The following is a 23,881-nucleotide window of genomic DNA, read 5'->3' as shown; positions in this document are numbered from 1 at the left end:
TCATATTCCTCTAAATAACAGAGAAAAAAACACTTGACTTCCAGCTCAGAGGAATGATTGAGTGGAACGGTTCAATCGGTCATCTATCACAGATAGGTTTGGACCAGCTTATTTTCTATAATTCATGACCCTGAGAGGTAGGGCAGCACTTGCCACTCATGATGACTGGGACTGGTCACAAAATGTGCACATCAACCATTCAGACACACAAAGACAAGTCATTGTGTGGACCGGTTATGTGTGTTGAAACATGCAGAGTGACAAGTCGGACGAGGGAAATTTATCTCATCATCTATGACGTTCTAAAAAAAATAAAATAAAAGGGGAAAAAAAAGCATCAGTCATTTCTGAGTGACGTTCTTTTAAAAACAACATCTTGTGTCACAAAAGAAAGAGAAAAAACAGTAAATGATGTTACCTTTTGTCAATACATCATTAAACTGTGATAACAAATATGCATCTTCACTTGAGTATTAATTGTTGACAACTTTCTACTTGTATTGTACATTTGATATCAAATATCAGTACGTTCTAATGTTTACATGATCAAAAAATGCTTTTTCTTTTTTTTCTTTCAAAAGTCTGGAATGAGTTCAATCAGTATTTGAAGACAGAGTGCAGGTACTTTTGTCACCTCTACTCAAATCACACACACAGATGCACATGAAACAATGCACGCCGTGAGGAGTTACAGATAGCTTCATCACATCTATTGACTAAAACACGGCATAGCATTTTACGCTCAAGTGTGTTCAACTAAGTGGCACACACACGTGCACTGGATGCTGCAAATGGGGAGAGAAGCGGGCTTACCTTCTATAAGGAGGGAAAATAATGGAGGAGGAAGGTACAGAAAGGAAAAAGGAGAAGGGGTTACACCAACAAGCAAAAAGAAAAAGTGAATCACAGAAGGTCAAAAGATGACCTCTGTAGCAAATAGGTGTGTGGCTAACATTGCTTAGTTACGTGTGTGTGCATATGCGTGTGTGTGTGTGTGTGTGTGTGTGTGTGTGTGTGTGTGTGTGTGTCCGACTTCCACACTAAAAGTGCATTTAAGTAACTGTCTGAGGGTTTTCAAATGAGAATCCGCCTAGTCAGCCAAGGGATACCTTGTTGGCCCAGGCGTCTTCGTCCCACGTGGTGAGCTGTAAGACTCTGATGATCTCAGCGATCTCGCCGCTCATCTTCTCAAAGGTGAAGCGGCGGTTCCTCTCGGCCTCCTCTAAGCCGGCCCCGCGCCCGCTTTTGGTTGCCACGAAAATCTTTATTGCTGAGCATGGAAAGATGAGATGTAATTATTGGGAATGTTGTCAGAAATCAGGGAATATTTTCAATTACCCTCCTATTATGTTGAAAAAAAATCACATTATGTCGTGGGTCATTTTTACCCGGATGCAAAAATCCACACAAGACAGTCAAATAATAGGTGACATCATCAACAACTGTTTCTGAGATGTTATAAACATATTTGAAAAGAGGCAATATATTTTCTATGCCATCGGGTTATTCTTAGTATTTTATATTAGTATTTTACTATTTTTTATATGAGTATTTTACTATTAGTATTTTAGAACTTTTTTGAAGAAAAGGAAAGCATATCCAGTGTTTTAGTCAACACAAAAATGGAAACGGGTAAAATTGAACCCTTAAAAATGTCCCAAACATGCGTCACGGGTAATTTGAATTCATTCTGGATGTTAAAATTCATGAATAAAGTAACAATGGCATGAATGCTGAGGGCTGAAGGAGAATTCACTGTGTGGTAAAGGCTCCCTCCTGCTAGTTACAGAATCAGTCACAATTGTTGAAGATGCGCACAGGTGACTTCTTTCCATTTATCTTGTGTATTCAATTTCCTTGTGAACTTTGGTGATTGAGATCAAGAAGTGACTGTTTTTGCATTACAAAATTATGATAAAAAAAATAATTTTACCCACTCTATGCATATGTGAAGTAAGGCATAAATGAAAATTCAAAAATAAAAGTCCCGTATTTTCCTGTGTATAATGTGCACCGGTCTATTAGGCACACCGGAGTATGAGGCGCACCCCAATGAAGGGCGTATTTTCAAACTTTTTCCATCGGACTATAAGGCACACCTTCAATGAATGAAAAATGTTTTTCAAATGTTGTAGATAAATATATACAAGTTTTCCAAATATAAGGCACACCACATTATAAGGCACTACAGTAGAGGCTGGGGTTACGCACTACTTCTACGGGGGAAATTGACCTCACATATAAGGTGCACCGGCATATAAGGCGCAGGGTCATCTTTTGAAGAAAATCAAGGCTTTTGGGTGCCCCTTATGCACCGGAAAACACGGTAAGCAAAGTGATGATAAATTGTATGACATGGTGAAGCTACTTTTTATCAGTTCTTTTACAAATTGGCTGTTTATTTCTTACCACAAGACCGCAAACTATTATCACCGTCTGCTTTCCCTCAATTTCATATCCTATTGGTAGGCGTAGGCGTGGTTGTTGTTTCAATACTTCTTTCTATGTCACAAAAAGAAAAAGTGAATCACAGAAGGTCAAAAGATGACCTCTGTAGCAAATAGGTGTGTGGCTAACATTGCTTAGTTACGTGTGTGTGCATATGCGTGTGTGTGTGTGTGTGTGTGTGTGTGTGTGTGTGTGTGTGTGTGTGTGTGTGTGTGTGTGTGTGTGTGTGTGTGTGTGTCCGACTTCCACACTAAAAGTGCATTTAAGTAACTGTCTGAGGGTTTTCAAATGAGAATCCGCCTAGTCAGCCAAGGGATACCTTGTTGGCCCAGGCGTCTTCGTCCCACGTGGTGAGCTGTAAGACTCTGATGATCTCAGCGATCTCGCCGCTCATCTTCTCAAAGGTGAAGCGGCGGTTCCTCTCGGCCTCCTCTAAGCCGGCCCCGCGCCCGCTTTTGGTTGCCACGAAAATCTTTATTGCTGAGCATGGAAAGATGAGATGTAATTATTGGGAATGTTGTCAGAAATCAGGGAATATTTTCAATTACCCTCCTATTATGTTGAAAAAAAATCACATTATGTCGTGGGTCATTTTTACCCGGATGCAAAAATCCACACAAGACAGTCAAATAATAGGTGACATCATCAACAACTGTTTCTGAGATGTTATAAACATATTTGAAAAGAGGCAATATATTTTCTATGCCATCGGGTTATTCTTAGTATTTTATATTAGTATTTTACTATTTTTTATATGAGTATTTTACTATTAGTATTTTAGAACTTTTTTGAAGAAAAGGAAAGCATATCCAGTGTTTTAGTCAACACAAAAATGGAAACGGGTAAAATTGAACCCTTAAAAATGTCCCAAACATGCGTCACGGGTAATTTGAATTCATTCTGGATGTTAAAATTCATGAATAAAGTAACAATGGCATGAATACTGAGGGCTGAAGGAGAATTCACTGTGTGGTAAAGGCTCCCTCCTGCTAGTTACAGAATCAGTCACAATTGTTGAAGATGCGCACAGGTGACTTCTTTCCATTTATCTTGTGTATTCAATTTCCTTGTGAACTTTGGTGATTGAGATCAAGAAGTGACTGTTTTTGCATTACAAAATTATGATAAAAAAAATAATTTTACCCACTCTATGCATATGTGAAGTAAGGCATAAATGAAAATTCAAAAATAAAAGTCCCGTATTTTCCTGTGTATAATGTGCACCGGTCTATTAGGCACACCGGAGTATGAGGCGCACCCCAATGAAGGGCGTATTTTCAAACTTTTTCCATCGGACTATAAGGCACACCTTCAATGAATGAAAAATGTTTTTCAAATGTTGTAGATAAATATATACAAGTTTTCCAAATATAAGGCACACCACATTATAAGGCACTACAGTAGAGGCTGGGGTTACGCACTACTTCTACGGGGGAAATTGACCTCACATATAAGGTGCACCGGCATATAAGGCGCAGGGTCATCTTTTGAAGAAAATCAAGGCTTTTGGGTGCCCCTTATGCACCGGAAAACACGGTAAGCAAAGTGATGATAAATTGTATGACATGGTGAAGCTACTTTTTATCAGTTCTTTTACAAATTGGCTGTTTATTTCTTACCACAAGACCGCAAACTATTATCACCGTCTGCTTTCCCTCAATTTCATATCCTATTGGTAGGCGTAGGCGTGGTTGTTGTTTCAATACTTCTTTCTATGTCACATCGAGTGTTGCTCAGCTCTTGTTGTCGATACAGGACAACAGGCAGCAGCTGGCGCGTATGCCGGTAGTCAATCTTATTGTACAACGCAACTAATGACTGCCATGAACAGCGTTGCTATAACAACTGCGCGGCATGCTCAGTGACCTGCTCTCTTTGGCTTTTTTTGCAGTGCAGTGAGTCCCCCGCACGCCTGGACATATACACTCACCTGATATCAGGACAGGCAGCAGCTCTTTGACCGTGCTCATGGAGTTGACAAGCATCTGTCTGTGCTCCTGGTGTGTAAGCTCCTGTTGTCTCTCCTCAATCATCTTTGCCATCTTGGTCATCCCTGAGCAAATGCAACCAGTTACGAAACTACTGAGTAATTTGGTCACAGTTAGAAAGAAATGTGTACTTGGGTACCCATACAAATTATGATAATTTAGCTTTGATGGACATGATCAATATTTTTTTCTGATATTGCGATTGTGTTTTTTAATTGCAGAGCACTCAAGAACAATTTTCTCTGACCTGGTCCCAAGTTTTTAGTGTACGTGACGAGGTCCTCCATAGTCTCCACCACTTCAGATACTGTCAGATACTCCAGAATACCTTTGCACACGCGGATAATCTTACGCACCTGGGACACAAATACAGATGTGGAGAGTATAGCATCATAGACAACAAAGTATTAGACCAGGGGTCTGGAAACTATGGCTCGCAAGCCATATATGTATGGCTCTTCATGATTGCATCTAGGTCGCAGATAAAAATAATATTCTCGTTTTTTTTTTGCTGATCATTTCCTGTTTGGGCTGCAGTCGGGTGAAAGAGCAATGTTGATTGGATGATACTGACCGAGGTGGCCATTGATGTTGAAAGAGCTATTTTGATTGGATGATACTGACCTAGGTGGCCGTTGATGTTGAAACAGGTAAACGGCCCCTTTTGAAAAAGCCTGACGAGTAAAAAAGATGACGAGTATTGCACACTTGAGGTTGAATGGACCGATTAATTCGCCTTTGTGGAGAGAAAAAGTTCTGCCGTGATTCTAATTTACAGTCAAACTATATCATCGATGAAACAGTCAAATGTCAGTGGCACTTTGACACGCCCCATGCTACGTTTGCATCAATATAATTCTGCGAGAGACAGCAGAAAGCAAGCGTGCAAGCCAATTAACAGTGTGCAGGCTAGCTAGCAGTAACTTCGGGTATGGACTAGTCAAGTTGGCTTTCATTCCGATAGTTTGGCTGGATTCTTACCAATCATGAGGAACAGAAAACCATTCATATTAATAGTGAGTATGATCACAAAGTTATTTTAAATAATACATGATGACATTTTGTTGAAATCATGTGCAGATCTCACTGAAAAACATTTCTAAATACAGGTATTTAGATTTTACGGCTCTCTTGGTCAAAAAGCTTACACACCCCTGTATTAGAACCTCTTATTGCTCTTACTTAAGTGGCCCCTGGTCGTGTGTGTGTGTGCGTGTGCGTGTGTGTGTGTGTGTGTGTGTGTGTGTGTGTGTGTGTGTGTGTGTGTGTGTGTGTGTGTGTGTGTGTGCGTGTGCATGCGTGCGTGTGTGTGTGTGTGTGTGTGTGTGTGTGTGCGTTTGTATGACCAGTCTTGTGAGGATCACTAACATTTTTGGCCGGTCCTCACAAGTTTTGCATTCTAAAGGCTTCTAGAGGGTCTACATATGCACCAAGTTTTAGAGAGGTCCTCACAAATTCACCCAAAATGATTTTTTTGGTGTGTATTTTCATTTCACTTGGATACACACACTTTTTACTCAGTGTGTGTGCGTGTGTGCGCGTGTGTGTGCGTGTGTGTGTGTGTGTGTGTGTGTGTGTGTGTGTGTGTGCGTGGGCGTATGTGTGTGTGTGTGTGTGTGTGTGCGCGTGTTCATGTGATATATATGTGTGAAGTGGAATCACATTCAGCATGTTATTACGGCACAAAGACACACACACAAACACACACACACACACACACACACACACACACACACACACACACAAAACGCACACGCACACACATACACACATACCGATTCTGCATTACGTTTGAGCTAAGTCATTTGATCTGACAGATTAAATCTAACTGTGACACCCATTAGTGAGCTGCTTGAAACTCTTAGCTCAGTTCCTCCTCCCGTGCGATGCTATAAAAAGCTTCCTTTCCCTGAAAGATATCCCCAAGCAGACGAACACAAACACACCTCTGCCTCATCGAACGTAAGCAGCAGGTCAGACGTGCCTGACAAAATCCCTCTGGATCCGTCAATGAGGTAATCCCGAGCTGGGACCGAGTAAGGGTCCGTCTTCAGCATCTGAGCTGCTTGGACCAGTTTAGAAGACGAGTTCTCCACCCTGCACATATCCAGAACACATATTTCTTGTTTTCTGTTATATTATATTTTACACTGAGCAAATAAAGTGTTTATTGAGCAAACATCTACACACAAGGTACGGTAATGTATAGTGATGCTTACATGTTACATGTTTTCTTTGGTTAAATAAGGTGACAAATTTAAGCGCATGAAAGAAGCCAAAGGCACGTCCTCCTTCTTCTGACCCCCATTGGTCAGAGTATCGATAGCTGCTACTTCATCTATATTTAGTCAGGTTCACATTACACATGGCCCCCTCCTAGCCTTGTGGGTGAGATTTACGATGTGTATACACTGAATGTGTATCCACAAATGTGTGTGTGGGAGTGGTTACAGATCTATGTCCGTTTAAATTCTGGAATCTACTTTTAAAACTGCAGATCGACAAAGGCAGCTGATAATTCATTATCTTAAACCAATGTTATGTTGCTGCACTTCATTCATTGAGCTCCATAATTCTAATAACAGAACAACTCAAGTCAATGCAGCTTGATGTCCAAGGTGCAGCATTGCTGAGTCGGCGCCTTCGGACACTCTACCAGACCATGCTGGGACACAACAAACCACACCTGAACCGGATGAATGTGTGATGGCGGACAAAGTCATTCGTGGGTCGCTTTTGACTGAGCACTCGGTTCAGAAGTGGCTCTGTGTTGCGTCTGGGGCACACTGCCATATTTCCTAACATTAAACTGCTCGGAATCTTCTTCCGTTCTTTTTTTTTTAAACAAGTATTATGTCCGCTCAATGATGAAATGGATTCATTCCATTGTGCAGTCAATGGTAAACATGCTTACTTGATGAACGCAGGGGGCATGTCTCTCTTCATCACCTGGTCTTCAGTGGTTTGAGCTGTTTCCTTCCCAACCTGCAACGGATAAATGGACGATTAAAAGGTCTCTGTTGCAAACTGGATCGAAAACAGAAACTGTTTTCAGTTACTGTTATAAAACTTACACACAAACAGCATTTCCTTTTTTTCCATGTTAGCGCCTTGCTGGGTTTGTCCATGTAGCACTGGATTGAATGTTTAAGGAGCCCTAAAACTCAATATTCTGTGGGTCCTGGAATTCGAGTGACAATGACAAAAACCCTGCACATCTGGCAGTGAATGATCAAGGAAGATCAATTCCAGGTGAGGTGAGACCAGGGAAATTTAGTCTGGAGGGGAAAACTTGCCAAATAAAAAAACTGTTTTATTCCGAGAGTTTAAGACTGGAAAAGAAAACGGTCTAAGAGTTGGAAGTACAGGGATGAGTGGCCAATTGTGATTTTTTTTTATTTATTGTTTATATAGTGAATTAGTTAATTTGCATTTATTTATTAAATGTGATCTGAAGATGCTGCACTTATGAGAAAGAGATGCCCGTACGATCAGAGCATTGTCATCAAATGGTGAGTATAGTTTTTGCTTTTTTTGAATGTTGCTGTGCCGATGACCATTTTGTGTTTGGGAGCTTTTTACTGAGCGAGTTGCTTGTTCTGTAGCCACAAAGGCACATAAGTCTTCTTGTGCCGGTCCCAAGCCCGGAAAAATACAGAGGGTTGTGTCAGGAAGGGCATCCGACGTAAAAGCTTGGCCAAAACAAACATGCAGATCAAACCTCTAAAGATGGAAGACACTGATTTGCTGTGGCGACGACGTCAAAGGAAAAGCCGAAAGGAAAAGAAGAAGATATGGTTTAGATAGAATCTGAAACACACTTTTTCTATATTGTGACTCAGTAAGCACATGAAAAGATGCAGGTTAGGGGATAAAGGATATACACAGAGTGTAAAGAATGTATGCTTGCTAGTGTTGTTTATATAGCATGTGGGACACACTTTTACTATAGTGTGACTCAGTAATCTACTGAAAGGAGTCAGGTTAGAGGATCAAGAATATAGGATAAAGGATATATGCTTGCTGGAGTTGTGACATTGTCTACATGTGTTTGTCATCCATTTGTGTTACATGATGCTCAAATGCTTACAACACCACAACCATCATTGCTAAATGTTGATCCCCCCTGGCATTTTCCGTTATGTTAGCTTTTTGCATTCTTCAGGCAATGTAATTTAGTTTAATTAAATAAACAATTATGTGTTATTCTTTATTTCATGTTTAGTTTGCCAGTGAATTTCAAATGAGGAGGTGCAATAAAAAGTCTTTGTTTTGAACATTTTTGAATATCAGCTAAACTACTTCTTATTGTGAAGTGAGTGTGGTTGAGTTTACTGCCACCGTATTATAAAGCAGCACGGTGAACTCTAACTTCCCTTGCGGATGCTCTGCGCAAACGTGTCCACACACACACACAGCGGAGCTGCAATTGCAGTCTCTCAATGCTGCATTGGTGAACTTCACTTCATAGCCTTTATGTCCCCTAGAAAGTCACTGGAAGATATATCTTTAGCGGGAAGTAACCGCGAGCAACATGAGGCATCCAATCTGATGGCAAAAGATTCATTTTCCATCAGACTTGCAGGAATGAAGCTCTGTCAGTATAGCAGCCGTGTCCTGATGAGACGTCAGACAAAGAACCCGCTTGAGTGCAAGCGCTTCCTATAATTGGCATCACTTAGCATCGATTATTCAACGTACAATCGCTGCATAGTTAATGTGCAGTTAAGTGGCCCTTTGCCTGGAGTGTGCACACAGTGACACAGTAAGTGTATGTGTTGGAGAGGTGTGCAGCTGGCCAAAATGAAGACAATTTTAAACTGTAAAATTTCCTCAAGAGCAGGTTTATATCAACAATCATATCTACAGTGATGGTTGTTTGAATTTCCAGTTATCTGGCAGACTTTTTATTTTATTTTATTTTTCCGGGGAAAGCAAACTTACCAAAGTTGCACTTAAAATTGCGTAGGTGTCATTTTCAAATTCTTGCTAATTGTCAAATCAAATTAAAAAAAAGAATAATTTGGACTGTCTGTGCATTAGGGATGCTGATGCTAAACACAATGCTAACATGGGTTTAGTTGGGAATTTCTGTGTGGACAAAACAATGTTTCTCTTTTGGCCACTTACTGAGACAAGCTAGCTTTAATAGTACGGTCAAAGTTAGCACTTCATCTATGTATTGCATTTGGTTGATTCGGTGGCGGACCGTGGATTTCATCGCTAGGCCTTCAGCGGTGCTACGTCTGAATCAATACAGACTGAAAAAGGTGTGGTGTGATTTACTACAAGTCCACTAGAGGGTACCATTAGCCAGGCAATAACTGACCGACTTTTCTTAAGGATGTCCATTTTTTTCTTGAAAAGGCCGTCTTGAAAATGGCTCCAACCAAATTCATTTCTACTTTTCCTTCAGCCATTTTTGGTAGACAAAATTGCTATTATCTTCCGGGTTGAGTGAACGCTGGCGCGTGTGGCCGCGCTGCTCACCCACAGAATGTATCCTGTGACTGTAAAGTGACCATGAGAGTTTTGAAAGGCGCTTCTAAATGAAATTTATTATTATTATTATTATTATTATTATTATTATTAAATCAACACAATATATATTTGCTGATGCAGCTCGCTAATGATAAAGTGTGCTAGCTCTGGCCAGTATGCTCTTATGACTAACGGCTAGTGATACTATGATTGGCTAGTGAATAGGCAATCATAATATGTGTAAACTCTGACCTTTCCAGTGCCTTCCAGCAGGCCTTAGGTTGAACTGAACTGATTGTGAAAGTGTCGAGGTAGATTTCTGACCCTGGTAACAAATTATGGCTAAAATGTGATTGGTTAAATGCTTAAATACAAAAATACAGATCTGGAAGCAGTATAACAGTGGAAAGGTAATGAAACGAAGCTGAAATACAATTTCGAATTATTTAATAAGAATTCATATACAAAATATGATTAACATCAGTTTGTGATTCAGATATTTTAGGCCAGTAGAGAATGCCTTGCAGGCCCTGACGGCCCACGACTGGGTTGATTCAGTTGTTTAAACTTCAGTGACAATAATAATAATAATAATAATAATAATAATTATTATTATTATTATTATTATTATTATTATTATTATACATGTAATTTATAAGCGGCTTTTGAAGTGTCTTCACTTGTCGATCACCAGGCGGTTGTAAAATACGCTTTACCTCATTTGATGATTTTGCATCAGAGTTGTGGGTGTGCAAGGAATTAGGACACTGAAATCATGTCATGTGGAGTGCATGAAAAGAAATGAAGAATGTATTGTTTTTTTTCTCTGTGATGAATTAATTAAGTGAAAATACCAAGTTGGACTCCTAGCTCTAATTAATGCATGACTATTGATTGCCGTTCCAGAATAAAAAAAGGAGGGCAAAGTAGAAAAGGCAATTCAAATTAATCCAACAAATTACATCCCAAACAGATGCAGGTGACTCTTCTGCTCACTTCTCAACAGTAAATCTATTTATTCCTCCTCAGTCATACTCGGCATTGCGATCAACATCGCCTCCTTGGGGGAGCTCAAACTTCCAAAGCCAGATCTGTCATCTGCAAAACTCCACCGGGCTTATGCTTTTCCAAACAAATGCAGCTTTTAGATGTTTAGTTGAATCGCTAGCCCACACACATACAGACTCTCTGATCGATTGACACCATCTTGTTTGTGTCTGGAAGAATCTCAGTGACCTACTTTCTCTATTCACGGCCAACCATGCTGGGGGTGAATAGTGTAACCGTATCAGTGAGCAAAGGGACTCTACTATTTTACATCTTTGCATCAACTGACACTGATTGCTAAAATGAAGCTCACAAAACATGAAGGCCTCCATCATGTCCAATTAAGTTCTTCTGCCCGGCAACCACCAGCGACTATGTACTCACGTTTTACACTTCCTTCGGTCTTTATCATCCATTACCAACTACTTGTGTCCTACTCATCTGCATTTCTACACAATTAGCAGGCTTCATGAAAATGAGCGCCTGATTTTTAAATCCTCAATTACATCCGATAAGAGCAGCTTCTTCTATCTGGTCTTTAGCTTGTCACCAAATGCATTAGTGAGAAATGGGCATGCCCGAGGGTTGCTATTAACCACGCATTGTTCGCTGTCTGGGTGAATTTACTGAAATGATTTAGACAAGCAGAGAAACAGATATGCAATATTCGGACATCACCGACTGTACTTTACAACTACAGTATACATTATTTATTAGATCAGAGGTGGGGAACCTTTTTCCAATCAATGCACATTTCTAGAATGTAACAAATGAACAAATGTCTATTTTATACATTTGCAGAGGGATTCGTTGTATGTCGGTATATGCCCAGTGATTAACTCCAAAACAGTCCAGGTTTGGGTTTTGATTCTGTATATTCTCCCCATTCTTGTGCAGGTTTTCTTAAGAACCCTGTTTTCACCTCCAATTTCAAAAGCATGCGCAGTTCATTATGAAGTCTGAAAAACAGGTGTGATGGGATGTTTTTCTATACTGTATGTGCCATGAAATTGATTGTTGACCAGTCCAGGGTGTAACTCATCTCGCCGAAAAAGTCAATTTGGGTAGGTGCAGGTTAAACGTAACCCAAATGAGGACATGCACTATGTGGTTTGATCAAATGTGTTTTTGGGATATGTACAAATAATGGAAGATGGACAATATTGCAATGACATTTAGGTGCAAATCTGAATAAAGATGAAGGTGATCAGAAATGAAATGTCACTTAACTGTTTTTAAAGAGCTATATAAATCAGAATCAGAATCAAAATCATCTTTATTGCCAAGTATGTAGAACACACAAGGAATTTGTTTCCGGTAGAACACGCTGCACTAGTATCGTTGTCAAAAAAACTGCTAAGTGGCACTATACTGTATTGTAGTCATACTCGGCATTGCGATCAACATCGCCTCCTTGGGGGAGCTCAAACTTCCAAAGCCAGATCTGTCATCTGCAAAACTCCACCGGGCTTATGCTTTTCCAAACAAATGCAGCTTTTAGATGTTTAGTTGAATCGCTAGCCCACACACATACAGACTCTCTGATCGATTGACACCATCTTGTTTGTGTCTGGAAGAATCTCAGTGACCTACTTTCTCTATTCACGGCCAACCATGCTGGGGGTGAATAGTGTAACCGAATCAGTGAGCAAAGGGACTCTACTATTTTACATCTTTGCATCAACTGACACTGATTGCTAAAATGAAGCTCACAAAACATGAAGGCCTCCATCATGTCCAATTAAGTTCTTCTGCCCGGCAACCACCAGCGACTATGTACTCACGTTTTACACTTCCTTCGGTCTTTATCATCCATTACCAACTACTTGTGTCCTACTCATCTGCATTTCTACACAATTAGCAGGCTTCATGAAAATGAGCGCCTGATTTTTAAATCCTCAATTACATCCGATAAGAGCAGCTTCTTCTATCTGGTCTTTAGCTTGTCACCAAATGCATTAGTGACAAATGGGCATGCCCGAGGGTTGCTATTAACCACGCATTGTTCGCTGTCTGGGTGAATTTACTGAAATGATTTAGACAAGCAGAGAAACAGATATGCAATATTCGGACATCACCGACTGTACTTTACAACTACAGTATACATTATTTATTAGATCAGAGGTGGGGAACCTTTTTCCAATCAATGCACATTTCTAGAATGTAACAAATGAACAAATGTCTATTTTATACATTTGCAGAGGGATTCGTTGTATGTCGGTATATGCCCAGTGATTAACTCCAAAACAGTCCAGGTTTGGGTTTTGATTCTGTATATTCTCCCCATTCTTGTGCAGGTTTTCTTAAGAACCCTGTTTTCACCTCCAATTTCAAAAGCATGCGCAGTTCATTATGAAGTCTGAAAAACAGGTGTGATGGGATGTTTTTCTATACTGTATGTGCCATGAAATTGATTGTTGACCAGTCCAGGGTGTAACTCATCTCGCCGAAAAAGTCAATTTGGGTAGGTGCAGGTTAAACGTAACCCAAATGAGGACATGCACTATGTGGTTTGATCAAATGTGTTTTTGGGATATGTACAAATAATGGAAGATGGACAATATTGCAATGACATTTAGGTGCAAATCTGAATAAAGATGAAGGTGATCAGAAATGAAATGTCACTTAACTGTTTTTAAAGAGCTATATAAATCAGAATCAGAATCAGAATCATCTTTATTGCCAAGTATGTAGAACACACAAGGAATTTGTTTCCGGTAGAACACGCTGCACTAGTATCGTTGTCAAAAAAACTGCTAAGTGGCACTATACTGTATTGATGAGAAGGTTTCTTCAGCCGTCATCTGTACAAAAGTGAAGGTTTCGGACGTTTCGCCTCCTATCCAAGAGGCTTCGTCAGCGAACTAAAGTCTGACTGGTCGTATCGGCCCCATTTATATATCCCTAATGTCCAGACCTGGTGGCGCCGGACACAGCTATGATAGGTCCCTACTCTCAGGTTGGGGGGGGGGGCGCGGGACCCCCCCCCCTGTGGCCCCACTGATTGTTCCTACATTCCTGACTAACGATTGGCCTATTACACCCACTCCCCCCGGTATCACCTCATCAGCATAACGACCCTCATCAGCATTGCGAAAGTTGCCTAACCTGTTTTGCCTGAGCAGGCTATTGTATGAACGATCCAAATTGAACCTCACACCACCAGACCGGTTTAATGAAGGATTTTGTTGTTTTATAAGAATCGCCTCTTTCACCCCCCTTTCAAACCATCTATGTTCTTTCGCTAAGATTTTAACCTCATTGTCGTCAAATGAGTGGTTGCTAGCTTTTAGGTGCAAATGTACTGCCGATTGAGGCCCACTAGTATTATCCCTGCGATGTTGATAAAGTCTTTTTTTGAGAATTTGTTGAGTCTCCCCAATGTACTGCTCTTTACAATTTTCATTCTTACAATGTATGGAATAAACTACATTACTTTGTTTTTCATTTGGTAGCCTATCTTTTGGATGCACTAATTTTTGCCTTAACGTGTTTATCGGTTTGAAATAAGTAGGAATTTTATGTTGCCAAAGGACTCTTTGTAATTTTTCAGAAACTCCTGCAATGTACGGTACTGCTACTCCTCTCCTTTTAGAATCTTGAGAATTATTGGTTTCGTTCGCTATTCTATCTTTCTGACATTTGTTGAATGACCACTGAGGGTACCCACAGTTAGTGAGTGCTCTCCTGATATGTTTTGACTCCTTTTCTCTACCTTCAGTGCTAGTTGGTATTAGTTTAGCCCTATGCTGGAGGGTTCTGATAACTCCTAGTTTATGTTGTAAAGGGTGGTTAGAGTCAAAAAGTAAGTATTGGTCAGTGTGCGTAGCCTTCCTAAAGACTTCTGTTTTTAGCGCTCTGTCCTCTTTTATAATTACTTTACAATCCAAGAAGGCTAGTTGGTTCTCTTGAATGTCCTCACGAGTAAATTTAATGTTGAAGTCTACAGAGTTGAGATGATCTGTGAAGGATTGAATTTCTTGTTTCTTAATTATGACAAAAGTATCGTCCACATATCTAAACCAGTGTCTAGGTTTTGTCCCTGGGAAGGATGTGAGGGCCTGTTTCTCCATCTCTTCCATGTAAAGATTAGCCACTATGGGTGAAACTGGTGAGCCCATAGCACAACCATGGATTTGTTTATAAAATTTTTCCCGAAATTGAAAATACGTAGTATTAAGGCAGATTTCTAATAATTGGCAGATGTGATCCGGTTTCAGTTTGGTTCTTTCATGCAGAGAAACATCCGCCAGCAGCCTCGTCCTCACCACTGAGACTGCTGCTGGGGTTGGGACAGATGTAAAGAGAGAAGTCACATCGTATGATGCCAAAGTTTCCTCAGGTTCCAATATGATAGCTGTGTCCGGCGCCACCAGGTCTGGACATTAGGGATATATAAATGGGGCCGATACGACCAGTCAGACTTTAGTTCGCTGACGAAGCCTCTTGGATAGGAGGCGAAACGTCCGAAACCTTCACTTTTGTACAGATGACGGCTGAAGAAACCTTCTCATCGATGGACCACTCCTGTACGACTGAGAGCTTACACAGACACTATACTGTATTGTATTGTATTGTATTGTATTGTATTGTATTGTATTGTATTGTATTGTATTATGTTGTATTTGTTACAGTACATTCTTTGACATTTTCTTTCATCTCAACAGTGAATAGTCAAAATAACAATAGTCATAGTATCTGTGGCACCTTTTGAGTTGTGCCAATTTGATTCTGATCCAATATGTCTGATAATAGGCCAAAGCGAAACCAAATGACCGATGTCTGTGTCTCTTGAGTGTTGTCACTTGACTGCAGGGCTCATATTGATTTTGCCAGTCAGCGCACAAAGTCACCCACTGTGTAATATCAGAAATAGCAGTTTAAATAAAAGATGACCAATGTGTCTGTGTCAAAATCAATCTTCCACTTCACAAACTCCATTGAGCGCAGACTGCCCATCTGATTAGCAGAAAGGGCAAAGTTGAACATGTCATTTTACCTTTGTGTGAGTCACTTTTACACCATTTTAATGGTGTGCAAAGATCAAACACCATAATGTTTTCTCTTTGCTCAAAAATGTGTTTAAAAAAGTCTGGCACATATTTTGTCAAACGCACTGACGTTGAAATGATATATGGCAAGAAAGCAAACTGGGAGAAGAGAACTCTCATTGACTCACCCGCACAAGGTTGCTGACTGCAGCCTGAACCGCCTGCACCGGGAGGGACAGGTCCGGGATGGCTTTCCCGTCCACCTCGCCTTCTTCGTGCATGATGACCAAGTGAGAGATCTGCTGGGCCACCGGCTCCAGGATACTCTCGATGGTCTTGGTGTGAAAAACCGGCATGGTCACCGACTTTTACCGCAGCCCCAACACAAACGCACGCACGCGCACACACACGCTTGCTTTTTATTCTCTATTCACTCGCAAGAGGAGCATCAACCACGTCCGCTCTGACGGTCGCTTAAAGCTGGACGAGGGTCCCTACGGTAGGTCTACCCTGGACCCTCGTCGTGCCAGAAGGAATCACCGCCCTCCGCCCAATCACAGCGAAGACGCAGCTTGCTCCGCTTCAGTGCTGAAAAGGGTGCGCGCTCACGCTGCACGTACATGCACGAGCACAGCACCGCGTGCAAGTGACAGCTCTTTCCAACTTACGTCATGCATAAATGCCAGTGTCCCCCCACGGCCCCCATAAAGGAAAGGGCAAAATTAATGAGAAGAGATGGCAATTGCTCCATTGTATGAGGGAGTTGAGTGCAGTGCCCCCAACAGGAAGAACGTGGCACTACAATAAGGGGTCGCCTTCTCAAATCAGTTTAAACAAGGACTGCCCAAATCCGGTTCTCAGAGCCCCTATTAAGTCAGTTTGAGATTCCTTCCTCCTCCAACGCCTGATAACGACCCATCTCATTTGAATTACATGTGTTGGGGGAGAGAGTCATTTTAAAATGGGGCTGTAAAGTGTCCTTGAGAGTTTTGAAAGGCGCTTATAAATAAAATGTATTATTATTTATTATATACGTCTGTGTAAGCTCTCAGTCGTACAGGAGTGGTCCATTGATATTTATTATATACGTATAAAATGTATTATTATTTATATATACGTTACATACAACTTATCATTAATTTCCATTTCAATTGATTTATACAGCGCCGGTTTTGTTACATCTAAAAAAATATGGTATCTTCATTTCTGTACTCTCTGTACCCTTCCATGAAGGGAAGTAACCGTCTCATCCCCACTCTAATGATGGAGCATCAGGATTAACTTGGGTGGGAAGCGGGCGGATCCAACCTGAACGCTTCCAGCTGCGAGGCAATCAATCTTTGACCCTGATCTATCCATAACCTCCTCCTTGGAAATGTCCTTTCAGCGGAGTAGGAGTCTTACGGCATCTCAAGGCCATGTATGGTTTGAGGCACAGTAATAAAGTAAACAGATTTGTGTGAGTATATTTGAGATGTGTGTAGGGGGACAAGCTACAGTTGTGATTGGCCTGAGCAGTGCTGTTGTAAACTATTTTGGCGTGGTATTTGGTATTAAAACAAAACAAAAAAAGACTCATAAGAGGTTGTTCGGAAATGTTTTGAAGTTTTAAAAAAATAACATGACAGTGGTTTATACTGTACATAAAAATGTCTCCCTGCAATATTTTTCTTAAGGTATTGCTCATATATTTTGTTCAAGTAAATGAACTATAGATGATACAGTGGTCGAGTGGTTTGATGGCCTCACAGTGCAGGGGTGTAGAGTTTGATTCTGCTCTAACCTTCCTGGGCGGAGTTTGCAGGTTGTGCTTGTGTGGGTTTTCTCCCGCATTTCGAAAAACATGCTGGGCAGATGAATGAATTGGGATTATTTTTTTAGATGTACATCACTCTTCATGACTCGTTGGACTCTTTTTTTTTGTAAGTCAAGACAGGTTTACTTCTATCACGTAATAGCGCCCTCCGGTGGTATGTGTGCATTTTACTCCATCAGATGATACAATTCACTTTATTTTGTTGTACAGTAATACCTCGTTTTTCGCTGTAAATAGGGACCAGGACCAGTAAAAAAAATCCGCGAAATAGGATTTGGCAGAGCACTCCCACCCTTGTCCCATATCCCGCCTCTGGGCCCCAACAATCTCCCTGAGGAATAGTTTGAGTACCAGCATGATTACAATATGTAAACAGTATTTATACTTCATATATTTGAGACAAGACCTACAGCAGTACAAACAATTCTTAAATGTTTCTTAAATGATTAAAAAATGTTATACTGTATATTTATTTATTTTGAAGTTAACCTATACAGTGGAGTGGATCGCTCCACTTATTCACACATTATCTTTTACACAATATGAAAATAGGAGAAGTAAAATATTTACATTTCAATCTATTACAAACGTTGTCTTAAATATACTTAGCCTGGGGAGAAAATTCAGCTGGTAAATTAAATTGCACAAAACAAATCTCTTTCATATATAAAACTAAACATATTTTGGCTACACTGCTTGGCCGCTCCCCTGGACTTAGCTCACGTACCCGAGGGGCTTCTGCCCAATATTCATCAAGGTGCGACATTATGGCTAGTTTATCCTCGGCCATCGAGTAAGTGTCATCCGTCGTCTGCGCATGAACGTCTGCGCCCTCGGGACCCGACTAAGAGGTCCCTCGGGGTAACTTCGGTCCTTTAATACAGTGTACATTCAATACAATAAATAAAACAAAAAAAATATCTTGCAAAACGACAATCAGTCCTTGAAGGATTGTCTTTGCCAATGTACAGTAAATAACCGTTAGCTGCCAGTCCATGTAGATTGCAAACAACAAAATGCACATACCACCACCCCGTACCCAGACGCTTCACCTCTGCTACCAAGTTGCCCACCATCATTTTGGGGGGTACATGACACCAACTGTATATTGCGGCAGTGCTATTTTCTCTGCAATCCATTTGTTGTACTTGGTGAGTTTGGTGTAAACACCCGGATTGTTCTCCTTTGCGCAGCCAATCCCCCAGCTCACAATTCCGAACTGAAACAGCCGTCCGGAGGCTTCACACACGAGTGGACCACCAGAGTCTCCCTGCGAGAAGAAGACACATGCCAATCAGTGCCTTGTAAACAATGTGAGAAGTCATGTGCAGTCAGCCATTCATGAACCAACATAAGAGACGGATGAAACATGACTTCTTAAATGTTTCATATGTATTTATATCCCTGATGAGAACAAGTAATGCATACAAATGGGTGGCTTGACAGAGTCATATTTTTGTTCAAAAGGACAATAAAAAGTTGGAGATGCCAGGGATTGAACACAAGGCCTCATTGAATCACAACACGCGCTTTACCACTGAGCTACATCCCCTTGATCATAGACTTGCTCACCTTGCAGGAGTCCATCCTCCAATTGGGTTCCGCCGCGCAGAACATGTTTTCAGTGAGTAGATTTGCATACATGGAATTTTTTTGACAGTGAGACTGGGAGAGAAGATTCACACGTGCCTCCTTCAGGAACTGGGAGTAATGCAGTGCCCCTGCAGACAACACTTTTGTTAGAATCTTATGAGAAATACTGTACTCGCGTGTTCTAGAGTGTCCCCTACTATTACACAGTTCATCCGCTGTGGATTCGCCGTATCACACTGTTTCAATATAGTTTTATCATTACTCCATCCATCCATCTATCCATCCATTTTCCAGACCGGCTAATCCTCATTAGGATCACAGGGGGTGCTGGAGCCTATCCCAACTCTCTTTGGGCACTAGCCGAGGGACACCCTGTATTGGTTGCCAGCCAATCGCAGGACACACAGAGACAAACAACCATCCGCGTTCACACTCGCACCTAGGGTAAAATTGAAGTGTTTAATCAGCCTGCCATGCATGTTTTTGAAAGATGGGAGGAAATTGGAGGACCCTGAGAAAACCCATGCAGGCCCGGGGAGAACATGCAAACTCCACACATTACCATTACTGTAGTTACTACAGTTTTTTCTACTACAGTGTAGTAGAAAATCGCTCAAGGTTTCCCTAATATTTGTGTCTACAAAGTGTTTTCTGGAGTTTACACCTACCGGATTTCTCCCTCCCAAATCCTGCAATAACGCATTGAAATCCAACAGGAAGTTGAGTCTGGGGTGGAGGAAGACAAACCGTGCGAACGGATTCCGATCGCACAGCACATCGCCCGTTGCTGCTTTTGATCTTCAACAGCGCTGGAAAAGACAAAATAAAAACTCTTCATAAAGTGCAAAGAAAGCCTTTTACCAAAGACTCGTTTTTGCTTACCAATGTCATTGTTGTAGTTAGTCTCATTGTATGTTTGGTGGAGGATAATTTTTTCCACAGTGAACTTCTGCTCATTGACCTCATCCGTTTCGTTGATGGCACTCTTCCCCAGGAACACAGACAAACGCTGGAGATTGGTCCCTTCCCTAAATCCAACGCGCATTGTTTTATCAAATGAGAATAGCAGCAGAGGAAGTGACACGCATTGCTTTGTGTTTAGGCTCACCCATCAGAGAAGCAATGGGCAGCCGTGAGCACCCAGCATGGTGCAATAAGCGAGCCGCCGCACAAAAACCTGTGGCGCTGATGAAAAATGGCAGCAACCCATGGCTGAGATTGCGCCGTTATGAATGAACCGCCCACAATTTTGTGCAGCCTCCGCTGAGATTTCTCACCACATGTCAGTTCTGCAAAGACAGACAGGAAGGGACTCATCAGTGCTGGTGCGTCATCGACAGATGTTATTGTAACAAGGTGGTGGCTGACTATAGATTACCTGTATCCGCAGCAACAGGAGGGTTTACTGTTGTGGAACCTGAAGGAGGCTTTACTGTTGTGGAACCTGAAGGGGGACATGAGACCCTTAGAAAATGCAAATCCAACTGAAAGCAAAGTATTTCATTTCAATCTCTTACATTTAGGAATGTCACAGAATTCCCTCACGACTCTTTTCCCTCGTTTGACACGACACCATGGCTTCAGGCTTTGGTCAGGATTCCTAGAAGTTCAAAATTCCAGGTAAGTCACATCCTTGATACTCAAACTTTTAACTCATCATAACATAAAATATAACAAATACAGCTAGGATTGATTAATTTGGAATTCCACAAAAATATGTGTTTAAAGGGGGTTAAAACAGTTTTCCCCCTTCAGTTTCTTCCTCAGTCTAATTCTTCAGTCGTTTTATAGAGTATAAATTATATTAACAAATATTAATAATAGCTCAAGCCTCGTGGTATCTCTCGGTATCAATTGATTCCTACCTGCAATATCTATGATTCCCAATTCCAGATGAGATTCCCCAGGGGTTTTTGAACCAGTTCCAGTGAAGACAACGGCGCCCGTTTGTTGTTTTGGAAATAATTCCCCTGTAACTGCTGCCATCTCCTGACCAACAGCCCTCTGAAGCGTCATCTTTGAAAACTGTAAAGAAATTATGAATGAATCCACATGTAATAAAAACAAAATACCTTCACAAGTGAAAAACAGTCAGTTCACCTTGATGCGAGCGTGCATGGCGTGGTGACCATTTAACCCACCTCTTGGAAAATGCCTGAAAAAGAGAACAACTCACTAACCCCATATTTTAAAAAGACGAGGCTCAATTATGAAGAATAAAACAAAATCTTGCATTCCAAATGTACTTACCACTTCAATACTGACAACGGCAATGAGAGACAGGATGACGAACAAGTGCATCTTTACTTCTGCTTTTGTGATATTTTGGTCTGGGCATGAAAAAAAAACGGAAATCAAAATATCAACAATGAATGTTTTTAAAAGGGGATTATCTGAAGGGACACAAGAGGACAGGCATATGTGATTATTCGGAAAGATAATGAAGACAAGGTGATAAAGCGCACCTGTCACACAGTTGACACATTTCTGTCAATGGCATATGTTCATTTATTACAGTATCTAAAAATGTTTTTTTTTTTGAAAAGAACACTGTATCAATATATTTGTAACATGATTGCATGGTCAGAACGGTACTTTCTCTTAAAATTCTCATAAACTAAAATGATACAAATTCATATCATGAGAATTGCATCTGAGATAATTAAAATTGTCATGTCTACATAATAATCTAGAAAATATAATTGGAGATTCATACCTTTCTGTTGCAAGAGAGTGTTTTGATTTTTTCCCCAAGACCTTTATTCCTCCACGTGTCTTGTTTCTTGCTTTTTTTAGTCCTGAGCTCTTGTGCATCCCTCCAATTTATAAATGCAGAAGGTGGGAGGAGGAGTTTAATGCGAGGGCCATGAAACAAGCAGATGAAACAGCTGACAATCACATTTGGCTTTACCAAAGAATTGCTCATAATGTGTGACATCAGCACTGTCAAATAGAAGAAGTACTGTACATTATATCCAAACTTGGTCATGAAACTGGCACCCACGCTTTTGTAAAGATGAGCGCACTAACACAATGTCACTTTATTGTGCACTCAATTTTCTAATACAAATATAAAAGTATTTCACTGACATTTATCTGAGAGTGTGGGCATTAATTTATATTAAGTGGGCTTGGTATTGATCACTGCTCATTATACTTTGGGTTCATATTAAATGCATTGGCATACCGTCATGCATACGGGTACTATTTATGTGGATCGTTTCTGATCCTAACTGCTGAATTCTTCATTTAAAGTGTTGCACCCAAAGCCTATTGTTGGAATTGTAGAGATTAGATGCCACATTATGTATCGAAACATGTTTTGATTAAATGCTTTGTCATTGACTGAAGCCCAAAATGATTTGCACACATCCAAACTGACAAAAACAGTCCACAGTTTGCATGTAAATTAAGTATGAGGCAAATTTTACAGTGTTGTAGAACGAAAACAATAGCAATGACATATTGAGGGGGGACAATGAGGTCTCTGAAACCCCCCTCTACTATTGTACCTCATGCATGATGGCTTTATTAGTCACATTTCCGCTTTCCTGATCACCAGTTTATTAGGGATGACTACAGTACTTGCTACAGCCAAATAATGTCCAAGACAGGAAACAGGCAACATAAACAGGAAAATGTATGAAAACATTCAATGACTTGGTGTTTTCTGTTGGTCCATACGTGGTAGTTTTTACAAGGTTACATGCAGTCTCACCTATTGTTTTGTTTTAAAATGCAAGGTGATTTCCTCCTTGGCATGATCACACGTGACGTTACTCATCCTGGAGGCCTCAGAATCTGTACAATTTAGCTGACGCTAAACCCTAACAATAAAACTAACCCCAACCCTCTAATGTTGACCCAACACTAACACTTTCACCAACCCTAACCCTCCCCTTCCACTCCAAACCAAACAATCTCATCCAAACCCTAAACCTTAACATTTTATCCCTATCCTTCAAAACACTAACCTAACTAACTAACCTTAACCCTAATTACTGTAATCCCTAACCTCCAAACCATAATTTAACCCTAAAACTTACCCCCTCGTCCTAACCCTGTGAAAAATAAAACGTGTCTTCCCATCAAAATGTATCACCTCTGCATAAAATAGATTCATTAGATTTCTGGTACTATTTTCCTTTTTTGACAAGCCTTTGACCCTATCTTGTAACATCTATGTGTTTTTATGAAAGAGCACAGCTACATATTTCAGCAGGACAAGTAGACAGTGTGTAAAGTGGCCTGCAATAATGTGCCGTGCAGTTCAGAATATAATGGATGTGTGGTTGGAGGGTGGACGATTTAAAAAAAAGTGCCAATGTAAAAATGAACCGCGCAGGGAAACGTTCAAAAACAAATGCAACGAAATACGTATAACTAAAGATGAGTATATGGCGCCATCTGCAGCCCAAATCTAAAGCTTTACCAGTTTGAACGAGACCATTTGTGGTGCAGAAGTGGTAACAGATTTTTCAAATGTTTTCAAGACATTCCTGCATAAAAAAAGGTTA

At 40.7% G+C, this 23,881-nt stretch overlaps 2 protein-coding genes across 2 annotated transcripts in view; both read right to left on the bottom strand.

The window, feature by feature from the left end:
- The window catches only part of LOC148889386 (vinculin-like), a 33,876-nt gene extending 17,211 nt beyond the window's left edge, over positions 1-16,665 (bottom strand). The window contains 7 exon segments of the mRNA XM_089012211.1: positions 814-816; positions 2,768-2,928; positions 4,379-4,501; positions 4,684-4,792; positions 6,383-6,533; positions 7,351-7,421; positions 16,144-16,665. Coding sequence (XP_088868337.1) covers positions 814-816; positions 2,768-2,928; positions 4,379-4,501; positions 4,684-4,792; positions 6,383-6,533; positions 7,351-7,421; positions 16,144-16,311 — 786 coding nt within the window. The 5' untranslated portion in view covers positions 16,312-16,665.
- A 1,287-nt stretch (positions 16,666-17,952) lies between these two features.
- LOC148889385 (urokinase-type plasminogen activator-like) lies at positions 17,953-22,156 on the bottom strand. Its single transcript, XM_089011997.1, has 11 exons — positions 22,081-22,156; positions 21,615-21,694; positions 21,465-21,519; positions 21,230-21,389; positions 20,882-20,964; positions 20,743-20,808; positions 20,473-20,653; positions 20,247-20,392; positions 20,033-20,173; positions 19,344-19,492; positions 17,953-19,041 (listed from the first exon to the last, which is right to left on the bottom strand). The coding sequence occupies exons 2-11, from the start codon at positions 21,663-21,665 to the stop codon at positions 18,847-18,849; spliced, it is 1,227 nt and encodes a 408-aa protein (XP_088868123.1). The 5' UTR covers positions 21,666-21,694; positions 22,081-22,156; the 3' UTR covers positions 17,953-18,846.
- Between the last annotated feature and the right edge of the window lie 1,725 nt (positions 22,157-23,881).

This window comes from Hippocampus bargibanti, linkage group LG13 (assembly GCF_051943395.1).
Source record: "Hippocampus bargibanti isolate YZ-2025 linkage group LG13, ASM5194339v1, whole genome shotgun sequence".
NCBI lineage: Eukaryota > Metazoa > Chordata > Actinopteri > Syngnathiformes > Syngnathidae > Hippocampus > Hippocampus bargibanti.
This window is presented reverse-complemented; position numbering and strand designations above follow the sequence as displayed.

Coding starts and splice junctions, on each gene's coding strand:
- LOC148889385 (XM_089011997.1), bottom strand. CDS start 21,665: ATGCACTTGTTCGTCATCCTGTCTCTCATTGCCGTTGTCAGTATTGAA. Junction 21,390..21,464: donor CCATGCACGCTCGCATCAAG/GTGAACTGACTG, acceptor ATTTCTTTACAG/TTTTCAAAGATGACGCTTCA. Junction 20,809..20,881: donor ATTCTGTGACATTCCTAAAT/GTAAGAGATTGA, acceptor GTCCCCCTTCAG/GTTCCACAACAGTAAAGCCT.